General features: G+C 36.6%; 1 protein-coding gene across 5 annotated transcripts in view; it reads left to right on the top strand.

The window, feature by feature from the left end:
* Nucleotides 1–1,665: 1,665 nt before the first annotated feature.
* Nucleotides 1,666–19,580, top strand: part of LOC310898915 (uncharacterized protein) — a 186,563-nt gene continuing 168,648 nt past the window's right edge. For 3 of the 5 annotated variants that reach the window (XR_014583848.1, XR_014583849.1, XR_014583850.1), the window contains exons 1-2: nt 1,666–1,817; nt 12,797–12,882. Coding sequence is in view for 1 of the 5 variants with exons in the window: in XM_083834638.1 (XP_083690764.1) it covers nt 5,057–5,093; nt 5,184–5,297; nt 12,797–12,882 (237 nt within the window). In the remaining 4 variants the exon portion in view is untranslated. Of the gene's footprint in view, nt 1,818–4,545; nt 4,941–5,051; nt 5,094–5,183; nt 5,298–12,796; nt 12,883–17,628; nt 19,462–19,580 lie in introns of those variants that run through there. The other 2 variants (XM_083834638.1, XR_014583851.1) reach the window with 2 other exon arrangements.

The following is a 19,580-nucleotide window of genomic DNA, read 5'->3' as shown; positions in this document are numbered from 1 at the left end:
AGCACCAGCCCTCTGAAATGAGACAAATACTTCAGAAGCTGCAGTGGCAAAACACTGCAGGTGGCAGGCAAGAGTAACGCCAGGCAAAGCTGGATGTCAGATGAAAGCAGGCTTCTCAACATTGGAGGCTGTTCAGGCTTTTGCATGTGTCTTGTGTAGGAATGGCATCATTTTCTACAGAAATCTTGGGGAAGATCTCCCGTTAAATGGTTCAGAGAATAAACCAACAGTTGTGGGATTGAGAAAACTTTTTTTTTTTTTTTTAGCTATTGTAATAGTAGTAATAAAATAAAAAAAAATGTGTATGGGTCAAAAAGAACGCAAAACCAAATTTTTTCCCCTTGGCAAAAAAAAAAAAAAAAAAAGTAGATCCAAAACAATTTATTTAACTCTAAAGAGAATGACTTACTTTCTCCTAGAAAATTATTCTGACTGTTCTGATTGAATGTGACCGATCTTCAAAAGGGAAACTGGCATTTTTTGCAGCCTTAAAGCACAGACTTTTTATGGCATTAAATACTTCTTAGCTATAAATATATACCAGACTTGATGTGAATTCACAAGGGCAAAGAGCTGAAACTCCAGTCAGTTTTGTTGCACAAATGTGTAACTATCAAGTTTCGATCGTTGCTTTTCAAAGCAATAACAACATACCAGATGCCAGTCAAAAGAAACTGGAAGAAATTATAGGATCTGAAAAAGACTGTTGAAAAACTACTTTTTTGGTGTGCCTACTGTTGTCATGGCAAGTCCTCAGATACTTCAGTAAACTCCGCTTGGATGGCTGTGTGCACTCATGTGAAATGCCCATTAAAAGCAAGAGGGATTCTGTAGAGGCTCAGAAGTTTTCAAGTATAGAATTTACTGCAGCATTATTGACTAAACTGCTCCTCTAAGTAGGTATGGCAAAAAAATAGATTGGTCTCTGAAAGCACCAGAAGCAATAGGTCTCAGTTCATGCTTTCATCTTAAGTAGGGCATATAATCCAGAATGAGAAACAGCAGAAAAAATAGTCGTCATGAAAAGTCAAAATGCTATTTCGTGCTTCCTATTAGTTAGCTCTTTTGAGAACTTAAGTTGTACTCTTAATTTCTGATGCATCCTTTTTCTGCTTTAAACAAAAAGAGGTCCCAAATCTGTGTGACATTGTGACGTAAATGACTGATGCTCCTTTGAAATAAGTAAGGTGTTCAAAAGGATGGATTTTAATGCTGTAAAAATAATACTGAAGTGTTTGCTCTTCTGACAGGTGAGAGTATGTTTTCATTCAGCAGCAAAACCAGGGTGGGCAAATGGTTAACTTTAACGGGATGGGAAAGCTATGCATCTAAGGAGAGGTCTGGACAAAATGGCTGCCTGCAGCCTTTACTGTTAATTAGCTGCAATACTGGTTCAGCAGCCACAGCCGTGTTTCGTGTGACCTCACTGGTGTGGCATCTGGGCAATTATCTTTGGGATAATGAGCCCTTTCATCCATAGCAGAACAACAACATCTCGCTTGGCTTGCGAAAGATCAGAGCCAATCTGCTGCTCATCAGGGTGCCTGCCATCCCCTTTGTATCACACCTTATTTCAAACCTAACCTTTCACATCCTGCATTAATTGTTTTTAGATTAAATATTAATGAATCCATTTTAGCAGCGGGGGGGGGGGGGGGGGGGGGGGGCTAATAAACACCAAGTATCATCCAAGTGGTAATTTGGATCTTAAATATTCCTGTCTGAGTCTTTGAAAAGAAAGAGAAGCAACATTCCAGATCACTGGTTACAAATGATCATAATCTTTTTCATCTATGGAGAACTGTAATTAACAGCAGGTATCATATTTTTTCCTCAATTGTACAGTTCTATGAAACTAATTCTTCCTAACTATTCACTTAATGTACAAAAACTATAGAAACACCCACTTAAAGACTGTACCTTTTTTCTTGACCTTTTTAGTTTCCTCACCATGCTGTAGAGCAAGGCTTTTCAAACATTTGACCCTTCACAGAGGTTTTCCCCTTATTTTACTTCATTCTTAAAGGGTAATGTGAAGACTTGCTTTTGATTCCACTGAAATAATTGAATGTGTTGTGGCTAAATTTCTGTAAGACTACTCTTTCATGTTTATTGATGAGCTATGAAGCTTTTTCTCTTGCTTTGAAGAGTACTCATGAAGATAAGTTGCAATTTAACAAGGTGTGGCAATCAGTGCAGGAACATGACATGAATTGTTAATGCTTTGAATCTTTGTTTCAGCAACATATAAATAGGAAACACAGAAGCTGGATGTTGCCTGGTTGTTGCTGAGTTTTTGTGTTTTCACTGTTCCTCCCCTACTTGTACAGTACAGTTAGGCTTCTTCTGCAGACTTTGATTAAACTGAAAGACAGAGAATTATGGTTTAATTTTCCTCATGGTCTGAGGCAAGGGCACTTCTTCCAGCTAAGAGAAGTTATTGAGTTTCCTTGAAATGTCAGCTAGAAAGGTACCCATTGACTAATATAAAGCAGCAACATCAACGTTTGTTCTGTTGTCCTTTTTTTTTTTTTTTTTAATATAAGCTAACACTAATAAATCATAATGTTGTGAGACCTACAGGACATGTTTTTGATGGCTCCGAAAATCTTTCTCATTTCTATTCACATGGCTATCTCTAATTTGCTTTTATGCTCATTCAGCTGTAACTCTCTCTACTATTTTCTATGTCTTCAAACTATTAGTTTCATAACTCTTGTTTTTCGTACCTTTGGATCAAACTAATCAAATGCAAGTCATTAATTTACATTACATCTAACCTGCAGATGTTTCATTATCATGCTGAGAAGGTGAGAAACTAAAGATTAACGTTTGTAGGAGATTTGCTTAAGAAAGTCAGGAAGAGATATTTTAGGCTTTGTACATAAAAGATATATAAAATTTTAAGTTGTTCAGTCATCATCCTCTGCACAGCTTAAACATTACTTTGAATTTCAGTTGTTCGATCTGTGAGAGCAGTAAGTTGAAAAGTCAGTCTTAAATATTTTATGGAGTTTACACAAGTAATTCAAAGGCAGCAAAGGCTGTTTACCCTCAAAAGTTAGCTCTGTCAGAGTCATTCTGCAGCTCAGCTTTCTGACTCTGGTTTTTGTGGTGTCTTTGGAGTGGTAATGGGAATGTTTTGGGGAAGAAATGTGTTGCACTGGACTGCCCCTGCCTCACCAGCTAGCGCTGATGCTATCTGATGGCTATTTCTCTCAGAACCTGTCTCCTTATTTTGAATACCTAGTGGATGCATCTTCTGTAGCCATTTCCCTGTATTAGTTATCCTCTGTGAAGTTCCTCTATTGATCCAGTCCTCTGTTCTGTTTGCCCTCTCAACTGCTGCCACTGCTTTGATGAGAGGAAAAATAAAAAAGTCTGTCACCTACAAAGGTTCTTTCTTTTCAGTGGACAGGCAATTTAGTGTATAGGCTCTGTTGCCATTAAAATTCCCCTTATGAATCTCTGAGACATCACAAATGTGCAAAGTGCAAATATGATGGAACACAGTTCGCTCAACAAAGGTTAATGAAGGCAGCCTATTAGTATCCTGCTGAGTTTGTTGTCGGATGCACTGTAGTAGTGCCTAGAGGCTTTGCTCTCAGTGGAGCCTCAGTACAATGAGGCAGGGCATGCACCATATGCGGACAGACAAATAGAGAATAAGTTCATAGACAAGGCTGACAAAAGAAACACAACTGAGGTGACTGACTTGCTTAAAAATAATTTCAAGTGTGTGAGAACCATTCACATGTGGCGCTATCTCCTACTTTTCTAAGGTGGCAATGGAAATGGGTAAGTTGTTGAGGACATGGCTTGAGGAGGGAGACAGAGGAAATCTTACATTCCAGTCAAAATGTGGTCCAAAAGGATGTCTCGTACCTTTTCTGAAGATGGTGGGGTACTTTGCACTGTGACTGTCCCAGTCAAGCCAGTATTATTCCAACTTCACAGGGAGAGATGGATAAATGTGGATGAAATTTCTTCTAAAAGTGAATGGGAGTGACTGGGTAAGTCTTACACTCCAGGCTGAGTGGCAGAAGATACATATCTGAGTTATAAAATGAATCCCCCTCTCCTGCAACACACTTTCGCATCAAAAGTATGAGCTTTCCTTGCATTCTTTGTTATTCTAAACCGAAGTATAGAGTCAAATGCAACAGGAAAATCTTAAGCACAGTTGTTTACCAGTTTTATACTTTTTCTGAAGTTTCAGGGCATTATCCATCTCTAATCAAATCCTTCCTCTTGCAAATTCAGGCTGGTTTTTGTACATTCAGGAGTTGAGTCAAATCTCTTAAAGACATCGACTTACTAAGGGATCCCCAGATTTCCATTCAATTTTACTTGGAAAATGTTTTTTTGCTTCATTCCCAGTGTTCTTTGCATCTTTTATAACCAATAACCAGTATATAAATGTGTTTATTTATTTTTTATTTTCACACTGTATAGAAATATAGTTAGGAATTTCTTTTTTCTTCCTTTTATTTGCTAGTTCTTAGCCTGTAAAACTTTTTTTTTTTTAATCTGGATTATTTTACATGCATGGGTATCAATTGTAAGAGACATCTGTTAGCCTAGAGGTTCTTACTTGTCTCTCACTTTAAGCAGCCTTATGTTCCTATGGTACTGCAGAAGCAGTGATGTCTAGTGCTTACAGGGAGACTTACAGAATGGTGGTGCCAGAAATGTTTCTGACTCTGCCTGCTTGCTTGTTCTGTGGCTTCTGTGATGCACTGTCATATTTCACAGAAGTTTTTGAACTTGGTCTCTAAAATTTACTTTCTCTAGATGACTGTGGGTAATTTACCAGACTGATTTTCAGAGTTGCTGAATACACACAATTTTCTCATGCTTTAAATAATTCTAGGCAGGCACCGCCTCCAGAAAATCAGGTTGTTTCCTCTGATAACAAGCTACGTGTGTAGACTGCTAAGGTAATACATAAATTGGGCTTCTTTCACCATATCTATGTCACTTAAACTGTCTCCCTCCTCCCTCTGATCAATGTTTTTTTTTTTTTTTTTTTTCCATTTCTTCCATTCCAGAGTTCATGACTTTGCCTCAGGACACTTGGGATATTATTAATGGTATATCTTCCTTATATTGACGGCAGAGAAAAATGATGTTTTAGATGGTTCATACTGAAGCACTCCTCTCCCCTCTTCTGTGTTTATCAGAGGAAAGAACTCTTCTTCTGCTCTCAGGCCAAAGTCAGGAGTCTGGGGTTTGGTCAAGTCATCTGAAGGTCACTGAGCCCCAGGGTTGGCCTGGCTGCTTCATGTACCAGTCTGGTAAGGGAAGCTGGAGACCATAGCACAGAAGCAGGGGTTGCTCAAAATATTCCAGTCATTGCAGACATACACAGCTGAGGACAAAATCCTGCTTCTGACCTTAGGGGTTGTTTCTGATCTAGAAGAGAGAGGCTGTTTTGGGACTGAAGTTATTTCTGAGGGGTGAGCTAGAGAGTAAGCTGTTTGCTGGTAGCAGGATTACACCTGCATTGCCTGCTGGAGGCTTTCTGTCCTGGTTTTGAATGCCAGAGGCAGCTCTGTCCTTTCTCTTTTCAGAGCTGACAGGCAATTGGTGCTATTTTAAACAAGTCATTCTCTTTTTTGAGTGCTGACATGCACATGGTAAAATATTAGTATTTCATAACATTGTGAACTATTGCGAACTCAGGAGCTCCAGCCTCACAAATCAAACACCCAAATTGTGAAATGCACATAGTAGGTTTGTTAAATTTGCATTCTGTTAGTGGAACTTGAACATTTATGGTTTCCAGACTTCTCTGTGCTGTAACAAGGACTAGAAATGCACTGCTGAAAACCATGAAGGAGAGCCAGAGGTTCTTCAGTAGCTGATCCCTTTCAGCAGGAATGAGGAAGGTTCTCTCCATCTTGCACGTGGAGAGAACCTTTTGAAGCAAATCTTTTTCTATTGTGGTGCCGGCATTCTGGACAGAACACCTTCCCATGTTACAATAGTCTCCTGTCAAGATGTGTAAAATGGACAATCTGTGCCACATGCCTTAAATTTGGGGCATTACCAAATGCTGTGGCAGAATGACTGGTAGGAATAAATGTCTCCTCCCTCCTGAGACATTCCTTGAAGCAACAGCTGAGCTAAGAGGAGCAGGATTAGAAGTGTGTTTAATCTAGCAAAAAGTCCTGTAATTTGCAATATTTTTTTTTTTTTTTTTTGTGTCAGCATGAGAACAATGATTTTGTATGCTTGTGGCTATACAAGCTTTAACATGAGATTAGTGTTACTCTTGTTAGGTATTCTAGTTATGTCAGAATGTACTTAAAAAGCATCTTAAAACAATATAAACCATTCATGTTAATCTCTCTCTCCTGCGAATGACTTTAAACATAGAATTAAACATAGATATTTGGCAGGTAACAAATGCATTTATAAAGAAACTCCTCAATTCCGTGGTTTGTGAAGTATGTTAACATAAGTCAATGACATCTGGAAACCAACAGTTGCCAACCAAGATGGAGAAAATAAAAATTGGTGTGGCACAACTTTGAGATATTTGGCCGTGACTAGAAATCTAAGTTGTATCCTCAGCTTACTGACAAGTCACTTAATTTAAATTTCAAATAAGTGAACAGACTATATGTTGTAAAATTCAGTAAACCATTTTTTTTACTTAAGAAGTCACACGGAACTTCATGAACTTAGCACACTTGAGAGCTAAATGCACTTCAAAAGAGATCACCTATATGGAACTATAGGTGTAATGATGGTTAAAGGTTTTCAGGTAAGTTCATTTTTTTGGTATCCTTTCCAGTCCTGTCAAAGACTGGAGATCTAGTTTTTCACTGCTCACTTTCCCTTGCAGTGGAAATCTGCAATTTTTCAGCTTTTATGACATATCAACACAGAGAAGTTTAAGAGCTTGTCTTTTCATACCTTGTCTCCTGGGTAACTCCTGTCCAGCTGATGCACTTCAGACTATACATATATAGATGAATATTTTTGTCTGTGGAGTGCTGACACTTAGAGGGCATTATGGTAGTTAGATGTGATATCATTTATGGTATAGTCGAGCTCCAACAAAGGAATTCCAGGTTTTACATACAATTCTGCTTGTTTGCAGAGACCAGGTAGGCTCAGGCTTGTGGCTGTGTAATTCACTGACGGATTTTTCTTGTTTGACCTCATGTTCTCCAGTCAAGAATTTTGAAGTAATACTTTACAGAACAACTATAACAATCCACATGGTTCCTATAAATTTAACAGGATGCAATACAAAATAATGCATGTGGACAAGAACATGAGTTATGGTGCTTGTGGGGACCGTAACTTTGCATTTCCTGACTTTTGAGTGTTAAGGTGGGTTTTAAATTCTTCGCCATATTAGCATTAATATAGTTTAGTACAGGAAATAACTTACCTGGCCCTCCCCTATTTCTCTTCTAGACCCCACCACTGATTTCACTGGGTTTTATGGGGATATAAATGAAACTCTTGCTATATGTGTTAGATCAGCTGATTCTTGCTCTGCTTGACTTAACAAATCCAGGTCATACTTTAGATAAAATAACCCTCAGTATTTTGCTTAGTTTACACAGCAGGAATAAAGGAGAAGGTGAGAGAGCTGCTCAGTTGTGGCTGCTTGTTAAACAGCAGGGAATGCAGAAGCTTCTAAATAAAACAAATGCTTGCGGGCAGAGAACTTGAAAAAATTAGTTTAACTAGAGCACTACTACTTCTATTTAGCACAGAGGGAATTTTGCAGTACTGTAATAGCAATTTAAAGGTTAATACAGACCTGTAAATGAGGGGTTGTTTCAAACCTAACACAGTTTTCTCTTGGTGAATATGTTAGCAGCAATCTGAAGAGTAATTGTGTCAGCAGTGAGGAAGCAGTGTTGTTCTCAAAGGCTCTATCAGAAATAGGTTTCAAATTAAGACATCTGAAGAGAAAATGATGGGCCTAGGCTAGAATACTGCTTCTGGAAGAGTCTGCAGTTTTGATCTTAACACTGATGCACGTGTTTCCTTGTTTACTTCTTTGGGCTTAAATGAAAAATGTTAATGTTTGAAACCATGATGATGGGGAGAAAAAAATTCTTCATGAAGCCCTTAATAGTCTCTAAACCATTCATGCAGGGATATGAAAGGCAGACTTAAAGAATTAGCTGTTACTGCCTGACTCATTTACTTTCTGAAATACTGGCAGATGCAGCTGTAGAATTCCCCATTGAAATTTTCCTCTCAGCACTGCATCAAAAGAGTATGAAAATACTCAGCATTCTTGATAATTCCAAGGGCACTCAAATATCTTTTTTCTCTGTTTTGTACATCATCCTACTCATTTCAAGGTGGAAAGATTGCCTTTTGTTTTGTCCCGTAAATGCCTAATTTGGACATCTTAATCACAGGTGGTCACTGTGATTAGAAACATAAATTCTAGCGTACAATCATATACTGTGTTCTAGGTCAAAATATTTTTTGATGTGGATAGAGAATTGTAGTTACAGAAAGATAATGCAATGCATGGTACTCTGCTGTAGTATTTAGTAAGGTGAATAATAGGTTCAGTAATTCTGGTAACCATTTGTTCTGTTAAGTCCATTTCATTTTATTGCATCTTCCTAATTTTGCTGCTCCTAGCACTTGTGCTTACTGGACTGGTGCAGAATTGACAAAATACCTATTGCTCAGGTGGCTGATAATCACATTTGTTAGGATGCGTGATCATGCAGCGCAGATGTACAATTACACAGGAGATAATACCTTAATTCTAGGCACTTTAATTTTATTATGGGGCTACAGTTGCTACTCTACTAGTTCGCATTAACCTCCATTTTTCACTTTAATTCAGTCTATTAGCTTTGTGCAACTAAAACATCATATCTTACCTAGGTTCACAACACTTCCTGTATAGATTCAATGTTTTTGATAATTTGAATTCCCATCTTCATTTTAGTTAAACTTTAAAAATTCAGGAACCTCTGTAACTACTTCTGTTTTCTTTGCTGTATGAAGCTTCAGAATTTTGTATTATTTCCTGGAGTTTCACTGATGAATAACTGAATGCACAAGTGTCAGCTCGGCTTCTTAAGAAATGAGGCTTACATGCTGTGCTGCTGTCAGTTTTTCACTAATCCTTTTTGAACTCATTGCCACATTGACGGACAATAGAGATCTCAAAGGTATGAAATGTCTTCAAGCTTCTCTAAATTGGTGGCTGGATAGGTGAGTGAGATCCAAATCAGTGTCAATTCTGCGGTGGCAGCAATGTCAATCAGCTGAGAGATGCAGGAGCCAGCCAGCCAGGTGTGTGTGCTGGTCACTCAGTGCAGGCGATGCTCTGAACTGCCCTTGGCACCTGGAGCCTGTGGCAGAGGCAGGAGGCTGGGGGAGCGAAGGGGATGCAGTGAAGAAATGAGGAGACGCAGCAGCTGGAGAGCAACACCATGTGTGTTCATAGAGAACTGGGCATTTTCTGGTCGGCTGCCTGTTGCACAGCCTGTTACAGAGGTTATGTTACATTTTCAAAATAAGAAGTCTTCCTTTTTTTTATTATTTTTTTAATCAAAATGCAGCTATTTAGAAAGATGTGGAAAATAATAAAAATGTAGAGTTGTGCAAAAACTCTACATTTTGTTTTGCCTTTTCTCTCTATCCTTCCCATTTTAATAAGTTCTCAGAATGTAGCAATCCCTCAACATGAAGAAAATCAAAAATATTATTTGATTCTAAATTCACATAGCTAAGAAAAATAAATGAATACTACAAATCCTTTACTCATCTGGCTCTAATGCAATCACTGCTATTCTACATTCTACATAAATCCTCTTTCTCACTCCCAGGAGTTTGCTGACCAATTTCAGTCATCACATTAGTAGGTTGCAACTTTCTGTGGAAAGAGAAAGTGAGAGGGGATGAAAGAGACAAGTAACTGTGTGTGATGATTGAAATAATTGTCTCAGAGCATGACCTCTCTTTCCTGTTCTCCTTGGTCTGGTAGAACACAACTCTTTCCTTGTTGCTGGTGATAACATTACTCATTGGTGAAGCAAGCATTTTTTTCAATGAAAAGGAATCCACTTTAAAAATAGAAAACACTTTTTAATTGCATCCCAGTGAAGTATGTCACAGAGGGTTGTTTTTTTTTTTTTTAATGTACTGTGATTTAATCTCAATGTCTCTGTAGTGTCTGTAGTGTGGTGGAGATACCAAAACAGTCACAATAAAAGGGAAAGGAGCTAGGAATATACCCCTAATTGTTTTCTAAATCTGACAACCATACCTTACTTAGTAGTAACATTCTTGGTCAGCTAAATTACCCTAAGTGAATCATACTGCCAAGGTATAAATAAAAACATAAATCAAATGTATTTGCTTAGTAGTTATTCCCATCAGAATATGACCAGAATTTCTTACTGAGACCAAAATTTGTTTACAGCTGTCAATATTTTGACTTATAGTATTTTTGCTAGCAGAAACTGCTCATTCATGAAGGGAAATTGGTTAACGAAAATATTGATTACAGCTTTTAAATACAACATGATAAAATGTTGAACTGATATTAACAGAAGAATAATGAATAAATACTTTGCTAAATTGATTTAATAGTCTCGACTGATTTTTAACCATATGAATGAAGGAGTTTAAAATAACCTTGGATTTATATATTTTTTCTCTAAAATAATTAGAATGGTGGGGACCTGATTTTTATGGACTCTCACTGTGAGACTGACCCTTAAGCTTGTACAGGTGGATATCCAATCCTTAGTCACTGTGTGTGATGATTTTTCAAGCCAAGTCAATCAATATTTCAAAATTGATCTTACTGGTGTCTCTTTCTATGTGATGTATCAAGGATGGTCTGAAGTAAGCAGCACTGTCTGCCATTTTTGCACCAACCATGTCAAGCATGATGTTGATATATACTCTAATTAAATTCTTGTTGAGTGGCCTTAAACCATTTTAAATTTGTTCTTCACCTTACATTTTTTTTTTTTTTTTTTTTACTTCGCTTGTCTCTTGTGTCTTACTTAAGCTGATATGTGGTATCTAGAGATCTGAAGCTTGAGGAAAAAATATAGGGAGCATTGATCTTGCAGTTTACACTTCTTCAGAAGAAGTAGCACAGCAATAGCAGAGAAGAACACAGCTAGAAAGGAAGCGTTTAGAACATCAGGAAATAGTCTGAAGAAAAAGGGGAAGGTGGAGGAAAAAAAAAAGAGTAGAAAGAGTTGACCTCTTTGGGTGATATATGTAAGAACAGTGGAAGCTACTTTTGAAAAGAAAAAAAAACACACAACACAAAAAAAACAACAAAACAAACCACCAGTCCTAGAGAACAAAATAAAACTTCCCTGAAGTTTCTGATAAAATGTTGGCAAACATTGGAGTTTATAGATAATCTCAGAGCATTTAATTTGGGCATCAGATTTTAGTCCTATTGTAGGTACAAATGCTACCATAGATTTAAGGAAAGTAGATTTAGAAAAAAAATATCCATCCTGTGTTTGCAGGGGGATCATCCAGTGCTATCTAATTAAATAAAATTGGGAGTTCTGTACATCCAACAATTAAAAGAAAAAAAAAATGGAATTCTGACCAAAGCCATTTCCTGTCATCATATGTACAATTGCCTTGTCATGATGCAAGGAAAACAGAAATATTTTGACATGCACTTTGAATTTTATTTGGCAGAAATAGATGTAGATGAAGGTAAGGGTATCACTCCCTGGTATGTGCTCTAGAAAAGAATTTACTGAATATTTACAATCAGTGTATGAAGACTGAAAAATGATGTCAAAAAATGAATATAATGAACAATTCTCAAGAACATTGCCACTTGAGGAAATGTCACATGAAAGTTGCAGATTCTTCATGTAGAGGACAAAAAAAAAAAAAAAAACAAACAAAAAAACCCACAGAGAAACAGTTGATCAAGATGTGCTAAAATAGAGAGGAAAAGAAAGTCCCGGGGCTTGAGGAATCTGTTGGATTTGCTGACATAGGGGAGGAGAATCTGCTAAATTCCAAAGGGTGTGTTGAGTAAGAGACTGACCTCTCAATGAAGGCTGGTAATGGAGAAGAAAGGAGAACTGGGACAGCAAAGGAGAAAAGATATTGATCAAAGTATGTGGAATTGCACGTGAAGCTAAAACTAAAGTAATCTCTTAATCTATGCAAAAGACAACTAATATTTTTAATAAAGAACAGCGGACTATGAAAGCCAGAGGCTATTTTGAATGTTGGATTTTGCATTAATATTGGTGGGATTCAGGGAAATCAAGATAAGGAAAGGTTTATGTGATGACTGAATAGTGTCATTGTTTGTCATATTCAATGACAATAGAATGGAAAATATAGTATTGTGACAGTTTCTGTATTGTTCTTTTTCATTTATCTCTCTCTCAGCTGTGCATTTCTCTTCTGTTCTATCTCCATTCATATATTTCAAAGCAACTCCTTCTCATCCCATAGCATAACAAATAAAGATAGTTATTATTATTATTAGGTTTGGTGTTAATTAATGGAAGTTCAGAGAGAGGTGCATAATGTGTACTTGGATGTTTTTAGTCTCAGTACATAGATCTAAATAAGACCAAATAAAGGCATTACTCTTTCCCTGGTGCATGCTGTAGTGATTCGTTTCTAGCTTATGTTTGTAGTACATCATTAGTGTAGGAATGAGTTTCCCATTCTTAAAAAGAAATGATACAGCACTGAATCAGATTAATCCACACAGGTCTGATGAATTAATTAGATTAGGTGAATGTTCAGTAATGCTCTTCAAATGTTTACCCTCTTTCAGGAATATTTGCAGAAGTGGAAGAAAAATTGTTTTCTATTCAAGAGTATTGTGGGTCAAGGATCAGTGAAGAGGAGTACACTTGCAAGGTAAAGAAAGTGAATTTGAAGAACTTGATAATAGTATAATACAAAATGCCTGACTGTGAATGAGGTATGTTGTCGTTTAAACTTGATTTGTTAACTGTCCTTTTGGAGCAAGGTCTGACACTATAAAGAATACAAAACTAGAGGCATCAAAGATGAAACTAAGGGTGTACAGAGGAACTCATATAACAGGGACAGGAAAACATGGTTCTACATTAACCTCAAAGGCAATGTTGTTATTTGGTGTTAGAAAGAAGGTCATACCTCTTGAATGTCCCCAAAGTGTAGAAAAGTAACAAGGAGCTGAACTCAATGGTCTGAGCTCAGTGTCACTCATTACAGTACAGAAAGGAATGAACAGAGTCAGAACTATGGCTTGTATTTGACTCTGCTTCAAACTTTTCTTTGCATGATACCAGGTTTCATTTTATTGGTGTAGCTGCTTACTTGATGACTAAAGAAGCAGAGTACTTCTGAACAGGAATAATATGGCGCAAATCTAAGGTGACTTATGCAAACATTTATCATTAGTTGCTTCTCTACTACTAGTGGAATAACACCCATATAAAATTAGTACTGGGAAGACAGTCCAGGTAACTACTTGCTCTTTGGGACATATTAGAAGTTGTCTATTTCTTCCCATTACCCTGAGTATACATGAGCAGCTAACAGGTACGTTTTTATTTACTGGGAGCCAAAAGAATGCTGAGCTGCAAATACACTTATGCTCCAGAGACACTTAACAGGGCTATAAAAAGAGAACTTTTCAAACTTGCAATCAGAAAGATGCAATGGGCTCCTTGCAGTTAATAAGTTGTTTAAGAATTAGATGCTTCCTCAGTGTTTTGGTAATTTGAACTGACAGAAACATAGTCTACTGCTCAGTAATGGCAGGTGAAAACTAGGCCTTGTGGGAGTCGATAGGAATTCTGCCATCAGCATCAAGGGAGACAGGTTTTGCATATTCGTTTCTGGATGCGTGAGCATTATATTCACGAATAGCTAGAGTGAAACTCCCTGCATATATCCATAAATCTCGATTTCATATTTCTACATACAAAATAGGTATAAAATTGCATATACTATACTCTGGGGCCTATAGTCTTGAATATGAAAAAATTGGGTCCTAAATATGCCTGCTGAGAAATATACAGATTCCCTGAGAAAAGCCTTAGATGCAGAAATTTACTGCTGGCTATATACAGTATGTATGCGTATCAGTTGCAATGACCCAAAGAATGATATAGATTTTCTGAAGAGTAGTGTGGTATCAAGTTTAAAAGGTGCTTGAGGAATATAAACTGCTGATGAAAACTGTAGGGGAAAAAAAATAAACTGCCTGTGCATTAGAAAAATGGTGTTAAGAGTATTAAACCTGATGGACAAAAAAACTAGCTACATTAATGTAAACATTTTATAATGTACGTAATACAGCTCCATTTTTAGGAACAATGAGTAACTTGTTGAAAAAATCCAAATTTTCCTGTAAGGACATGAATTCTGAGAGATCATGGATCATTAAAGTTTTTGGTAAGCAGCAGAGCTGGATGACTTTTCACATTTCTAAATTACATTGTATTTTTCGGTGTTCCTTTTGTGTTCACTTTCCATGGACAATTGTGTGATTAAGTTTTATTGGCATGGCAGTTTGCAAAAAGTGAGTTTCAAAGTTATGTGCATGAAGACGAAAGGAAAATGGATTTTAAATTTGTGTGTGCAAATTAATCTCTCCAGCTGTGTTTGTGCACTCATCTACTCTGGGAAACAGGTTTAATGGTAACGTCTGTTTGTGTATGCTCACAGTAAATGAGGTGCACAATAACTTGTGAACTCTTTAAGATTGTCCAGAGAACTAAGGCATTGTTTCTGAGGGTTTTAACAGTAGTGTTTCTGTATTGAGTGATTGCAAAGATCTTGCCATTCCTTATAAAATCATCAGAAGTTTCCAGTAAGCAGATGAGCTGCAGAACTTTTTGTTGCAGCTTTAAGGTGGGTTTTATTTTCACTGACATTTAAAATACATTTATTATTATTTGTCACATTTTCTAAGCTGCCTTCTCCCAGCTCCCTACAACCCACCTCAGAGTCACTGGGTACTATTTAAAATAATACATTTTCTGTCTAAAAGGATAAAGAATAAAAACCACTTAAGGTTTTTCAGAATAGCCTATCTTTTATACAAGTTAGTTTCAAAGAGCAAAATTGTGCTGCAGTTCTACAAAGCCATTGAGACCTGTGCATAGTGATGCTGATTTACTGTATTCATACGCCTTCCATGTTAATCTGTTGAACGGAATTTAATTCAGGCATCTATTTGAATATCTTGATCTGATGGGGATGAGTTTTATTGAATCAAGACCAGACAGGGAGAAACTGTCCTTTTTGGGTAATCTTGTCTATTCCTTTCTGAACGGGAATTAATTTCCTCTTATTCATGCTCCTCTCTGGAGCTTTGTTCAGGCTGTTTTTAAAAAGCATCGGGTGATAGAGCTTCCAGTGCAAACCTACAAGAACTTTTACAAAAGGCCACTACTGCTACTGATGTATGAGGGAATGGAATGTGAATTAATGTACACCCTTAATCAGAAGTTTTAGAATACAGTCTAAGTTCTAATGGCTGGATCACTTTATTTCTCAGCAAAAGCCAGAACAATGGTTTGTTTACATATTGAACTTTTAAAGAATGGAAATTGGCTGAGCGCAGAAGGTGTTTCTTCCATTAATCAAGTTACAGTTCCCTCTGTGCCACTGAAATCCAAAGTTAAACTTATAAGTAATCTGATTTAAACATTAAAATATGCTCTCTCTGACTTGCCAGATGGTAATCAGTAGCCTGCAGTAATCCAAGCTATATTTCCCTTCTTTAATTGTCCCCCATTTTTTTAAAGGGCTTTTTTAGTTTTCTCTGATATTCAGTGAAAACCAGATAAAATACAGCAATTCCACTGGGTCAGTGTGCAGAGATTTCATTTTCAGTCTTTAATACCGAATTTATATTCTCTTTCTAGATTGCTCTATAACTTCTTCCTTTTTTATCTATGTAGAAATTAAATGCTGTGGCACAAATTCATGTTGCAGAGAAAAGTCTTTACAATTGAAGGCGGATTGCATCCTTTCTCTTTGCTAGAGGTTTCTTTTATTTCCCTAATGAAAAAGTTAGTTGTTGAATTATGAAGTTAAACTACTAGAGTGCTTAATTTCAAACTTTGTCCGTTGCAGTATATTAACGTAGCTTCTTTTTCTCCAGTTTTGGCATTTTCACATATGGAGTCATTATATTGTGCCTAGGTGCAGATACAGTCCTAGAGTCAAAATATTTCATGTGTCTTTGGCTTGCAGATTAGCTTTGCTTGTGTGTTTTTTATTTTTATTTTTTATTTTTTTTTTATTTCAAGTCTTTGTAAAACCTATGTTTTGAAATTGTGGAAGAAGCCTAAATGGTATTAATAGCATTTAACTATGTTCAGCCTGAACATTGTTGACAGCACAACTCTGCAGTGCCTACGTGAGCTTAGAAGGCAGTGGTTCACAGGAGAAAACCCTTTGTCCTTTGACAGTGTGAGCCTGCTGATCAAAGACTTAAATGCACCTAAAGTGTGACTGAGCATTACACGTACTCTGGCAGAGAAGAGAGTATGTGAACCCCACTAGCTTTTGTTCTTGATTTCATGCTGCATTTTGTCTTCTGTTGATACAAGTATTTCTAAATTCATATTTCAAGCCGATCATGGAAATGATAGAGGTGAAGAAAACAAACCTGTCAACCTGCCTGTTTCAACCTCAGATCACGTCACTGGTCCAGCTCACAGGGTTAACTTCTCAAATGATTTCTTTGACACATCTGATGGGAGACTGGTCTGGGAATGTGAATGCTCACCTTGGAGAAGAGGTTGTCTTAAACTTTCTTTGCTATTAAGGAAAACTTAAATTTTGAATTACATCTTAGTTGTGTTGAGGAAATTTTCACTTCTACAAGGGAAAAGCTTTAAGAAAGATGGGGTATTTTATTTTGCCTAATATTTAACCTTTTTCTGTTCTGTGTAATAGAAAACAAATGGAATGAAATGGATATATTGTCGTACGGTAGCTAGATAACATTCTGAATGTAGCTTACTTGATAAAACCTATCCTTAGGTGTCTTCAATTATCTTTATCATATTGGGAATTTTAGTGTTGTAATAATTAACATAATTATGCTTGTTGAGATACAGAAGCTATCCCCTGTTCAGGGGTTAAGTAGTGATTCTCTTTGTAGGTCAAAAGCAGAAACATTTTTTACTGTTAGAATGCTTGGGTTGCTTACGAAAATTATTTTTGTTTGTAGCAAAATGCAAAGGTAAGCTGCAAAAGTACACTAATACGATAAGTGTTGCACTTTGAAAACTAAATGAATAAGTAGTGTAACCAAGAAGAATCTAATCTGTTAATGTAGTTAAATAAGTCTGGAAAAAAAAATAGCTTTGTAGATAGGGTATAAAAAACAGCCTTGTGATGTGGTTCTTAAAAAATTTTCTTCAGAACAATGTTTGGTACAACTTGTGATATGAATATAAAAACAGGCACCAGGCTGGAACTAGTCTTATTCTAGTGTGCTGCACTGAGCTTACGGGAGGGGTGGGTGATTCGTTATTTTGTCTAATAAGGAATGTTAATGCGGTATCTTGCTTGGATTCCTTGTGAAGTTTGAGAGACCATTCAGTGGGATAAATCTAACAAACTAATAATTGTCTCTTTGGCTCTTTGTTGTAGTCCTATGTGCTGTAGGTCCCATTGGAGGAACTCGGGTTCAGGAGGGGAAGTGAAATCTCAGACCATTGTACTGTTTTAACCTGATATTTCGGTCAGACTGCTTGGAGTACCAAACCCCCTCACCATCTCTGTCCTACCTCCCCTCAAGAACTGGCATCTCAGACTGCCTCAGGAAGTTTTCTCCCAATTAAAAAAACAAACAAAAAAAACACAACAAAAAAACACAGCTCTAATATTTCATCCAGTTTTTCATATATTAATAAGACTGTCTTACATTGTGGGCAGAAAGATATACAGCAGGTATCTCCCAAGTTAAAGAGTCAGGAGAAACTATATGGCCTCCTCCTTGGCCAAAAGCTTGCTAGATATGGTGACATTATTGCATCACTTTGTAATTAAAAGTTGTAAAATTGTGTTTTCTTTAACAACTATACTTTGTCCATGTCTTCAGAAAGCCACAGCCCATGTGGTGATACATGTCCTCCATCTGATGGTAGAAAAGGTAGAAGTTGGAGTGGGATAGGGATTTCCTTTACATAGAATCTAAGTTTCTGCAAAATGGCTTGCAAGTTGCATGTAATATCAAAATTATACATTCAGGTCCATAGCTTGGGTCCTCATAATGTTTCTTGGGGATTGAGAAAAAAGATCTTTATATGACAGGATAGCAAAACATCAGTGTTAAGCACTTCCCTTCGGTCTGGTCAATAAAACGAATTTAACTTTAATAAACTCAGAGTGACATCACTGTACGCGTTACTGGCAGATGAAAAGTGTATAAGCAAACTGCTGTCTTTTTTTCCTTCATTCGGACCATTTTTGTTCTCCTTCAGGAGTTATTTCTGTGATATGAAAAGAAGCATTTCTGCTAAATAACATAGGCTATTTCACTTGACTCACGTTTGCTGGGTTGAAGGACATGACAACCACAAGAAAACTAATATGAAGCACATTGGTTAAAGCAAAGCAAAATGCCTTTTCTTATTGTGTGTTGTGTTTTTTTCCCTAGGTATATTTTTCTTCTGTCCTTGTTTACATATTCCAGGTTACCATAAACTCCAATTCGCTCTTTAGCTGTTCTTTTAAAAAAAGTCAATTCACCAAACTACTTATATATGTGGGTTAAATTTCACTGTGTTCTGTTGTAGTGGTATCAATATTTAGTAACATTATTTATATAGGATTTTATTCTTTACTGATCCTATTCAGATAGGATCAGGCATAATGAATTCCAGAGGTGTCTTAAAACTAAGAGGATTTCTTTATTACAAGACTTTCCAAGCATGTATTACCTGTCTCTACATACATAACATTGTTTTTTCCAACAGCCCTACCCAGCTTTTTTTTTGAAATTCAACCTTTTAGTAAATATTTTTTCTCTGAAAGTCGCTATTGTTTCAGAGAAAGTGGTTAACTCAGGACAATGAAATTATGTTCACTGAAATAAAAATATGAAATAAGATATTTGGGACTTCATGTGTACCAGTGGATGAATTACCCTTTTGATTCTTTTCTTCTTCTTTACTATCCTTGAAGATGAGTTATATTTACGATCCAAAAATATAGTTATCAGTGCTTTGCTGTGATTATCTAGGGTTTGAAGCATTATATTATAAACATTATCCTATCTAAGAGTAATAATTCTAATTTCAAAAGTATGTGATAGAACCCTTAATTTGCTGTGAAGGAAGGAAGTTAATATTCAGTCACTGAATACATGAAGTTTTCAGAATTTCTTTTTCTTGCATGGCCTTTTGTAATCTTATTTACAAAAGTAAGGTAATAATATATCATCTAATGAAGCAAGATCTTAAACATTAAACCACATAGATCGCTTTTGTTAAGGCATGTAATTCCGTGCAGATGCAAGAAAATAAATGGAAAAGAATAATGAATTATAAATCTTGGCTTCAGTTAAAACAAACAAACAAAAGTCTTTCAGTGTATATTCT

The sequence above is a fragment of the Anser anser genome (assembly GCF_964211835.1).
Source record: "Anser anser genome assembly, chromosome: 4".
Lineage (NCBI taxonomy): Eukaryota > Metazoa > Chordata > Aves > Anseriformes > Anatidae > Anser > Anser anser.
This window is presented reverse-complemented; position numbering and strand designations above follow the sequence as displayed.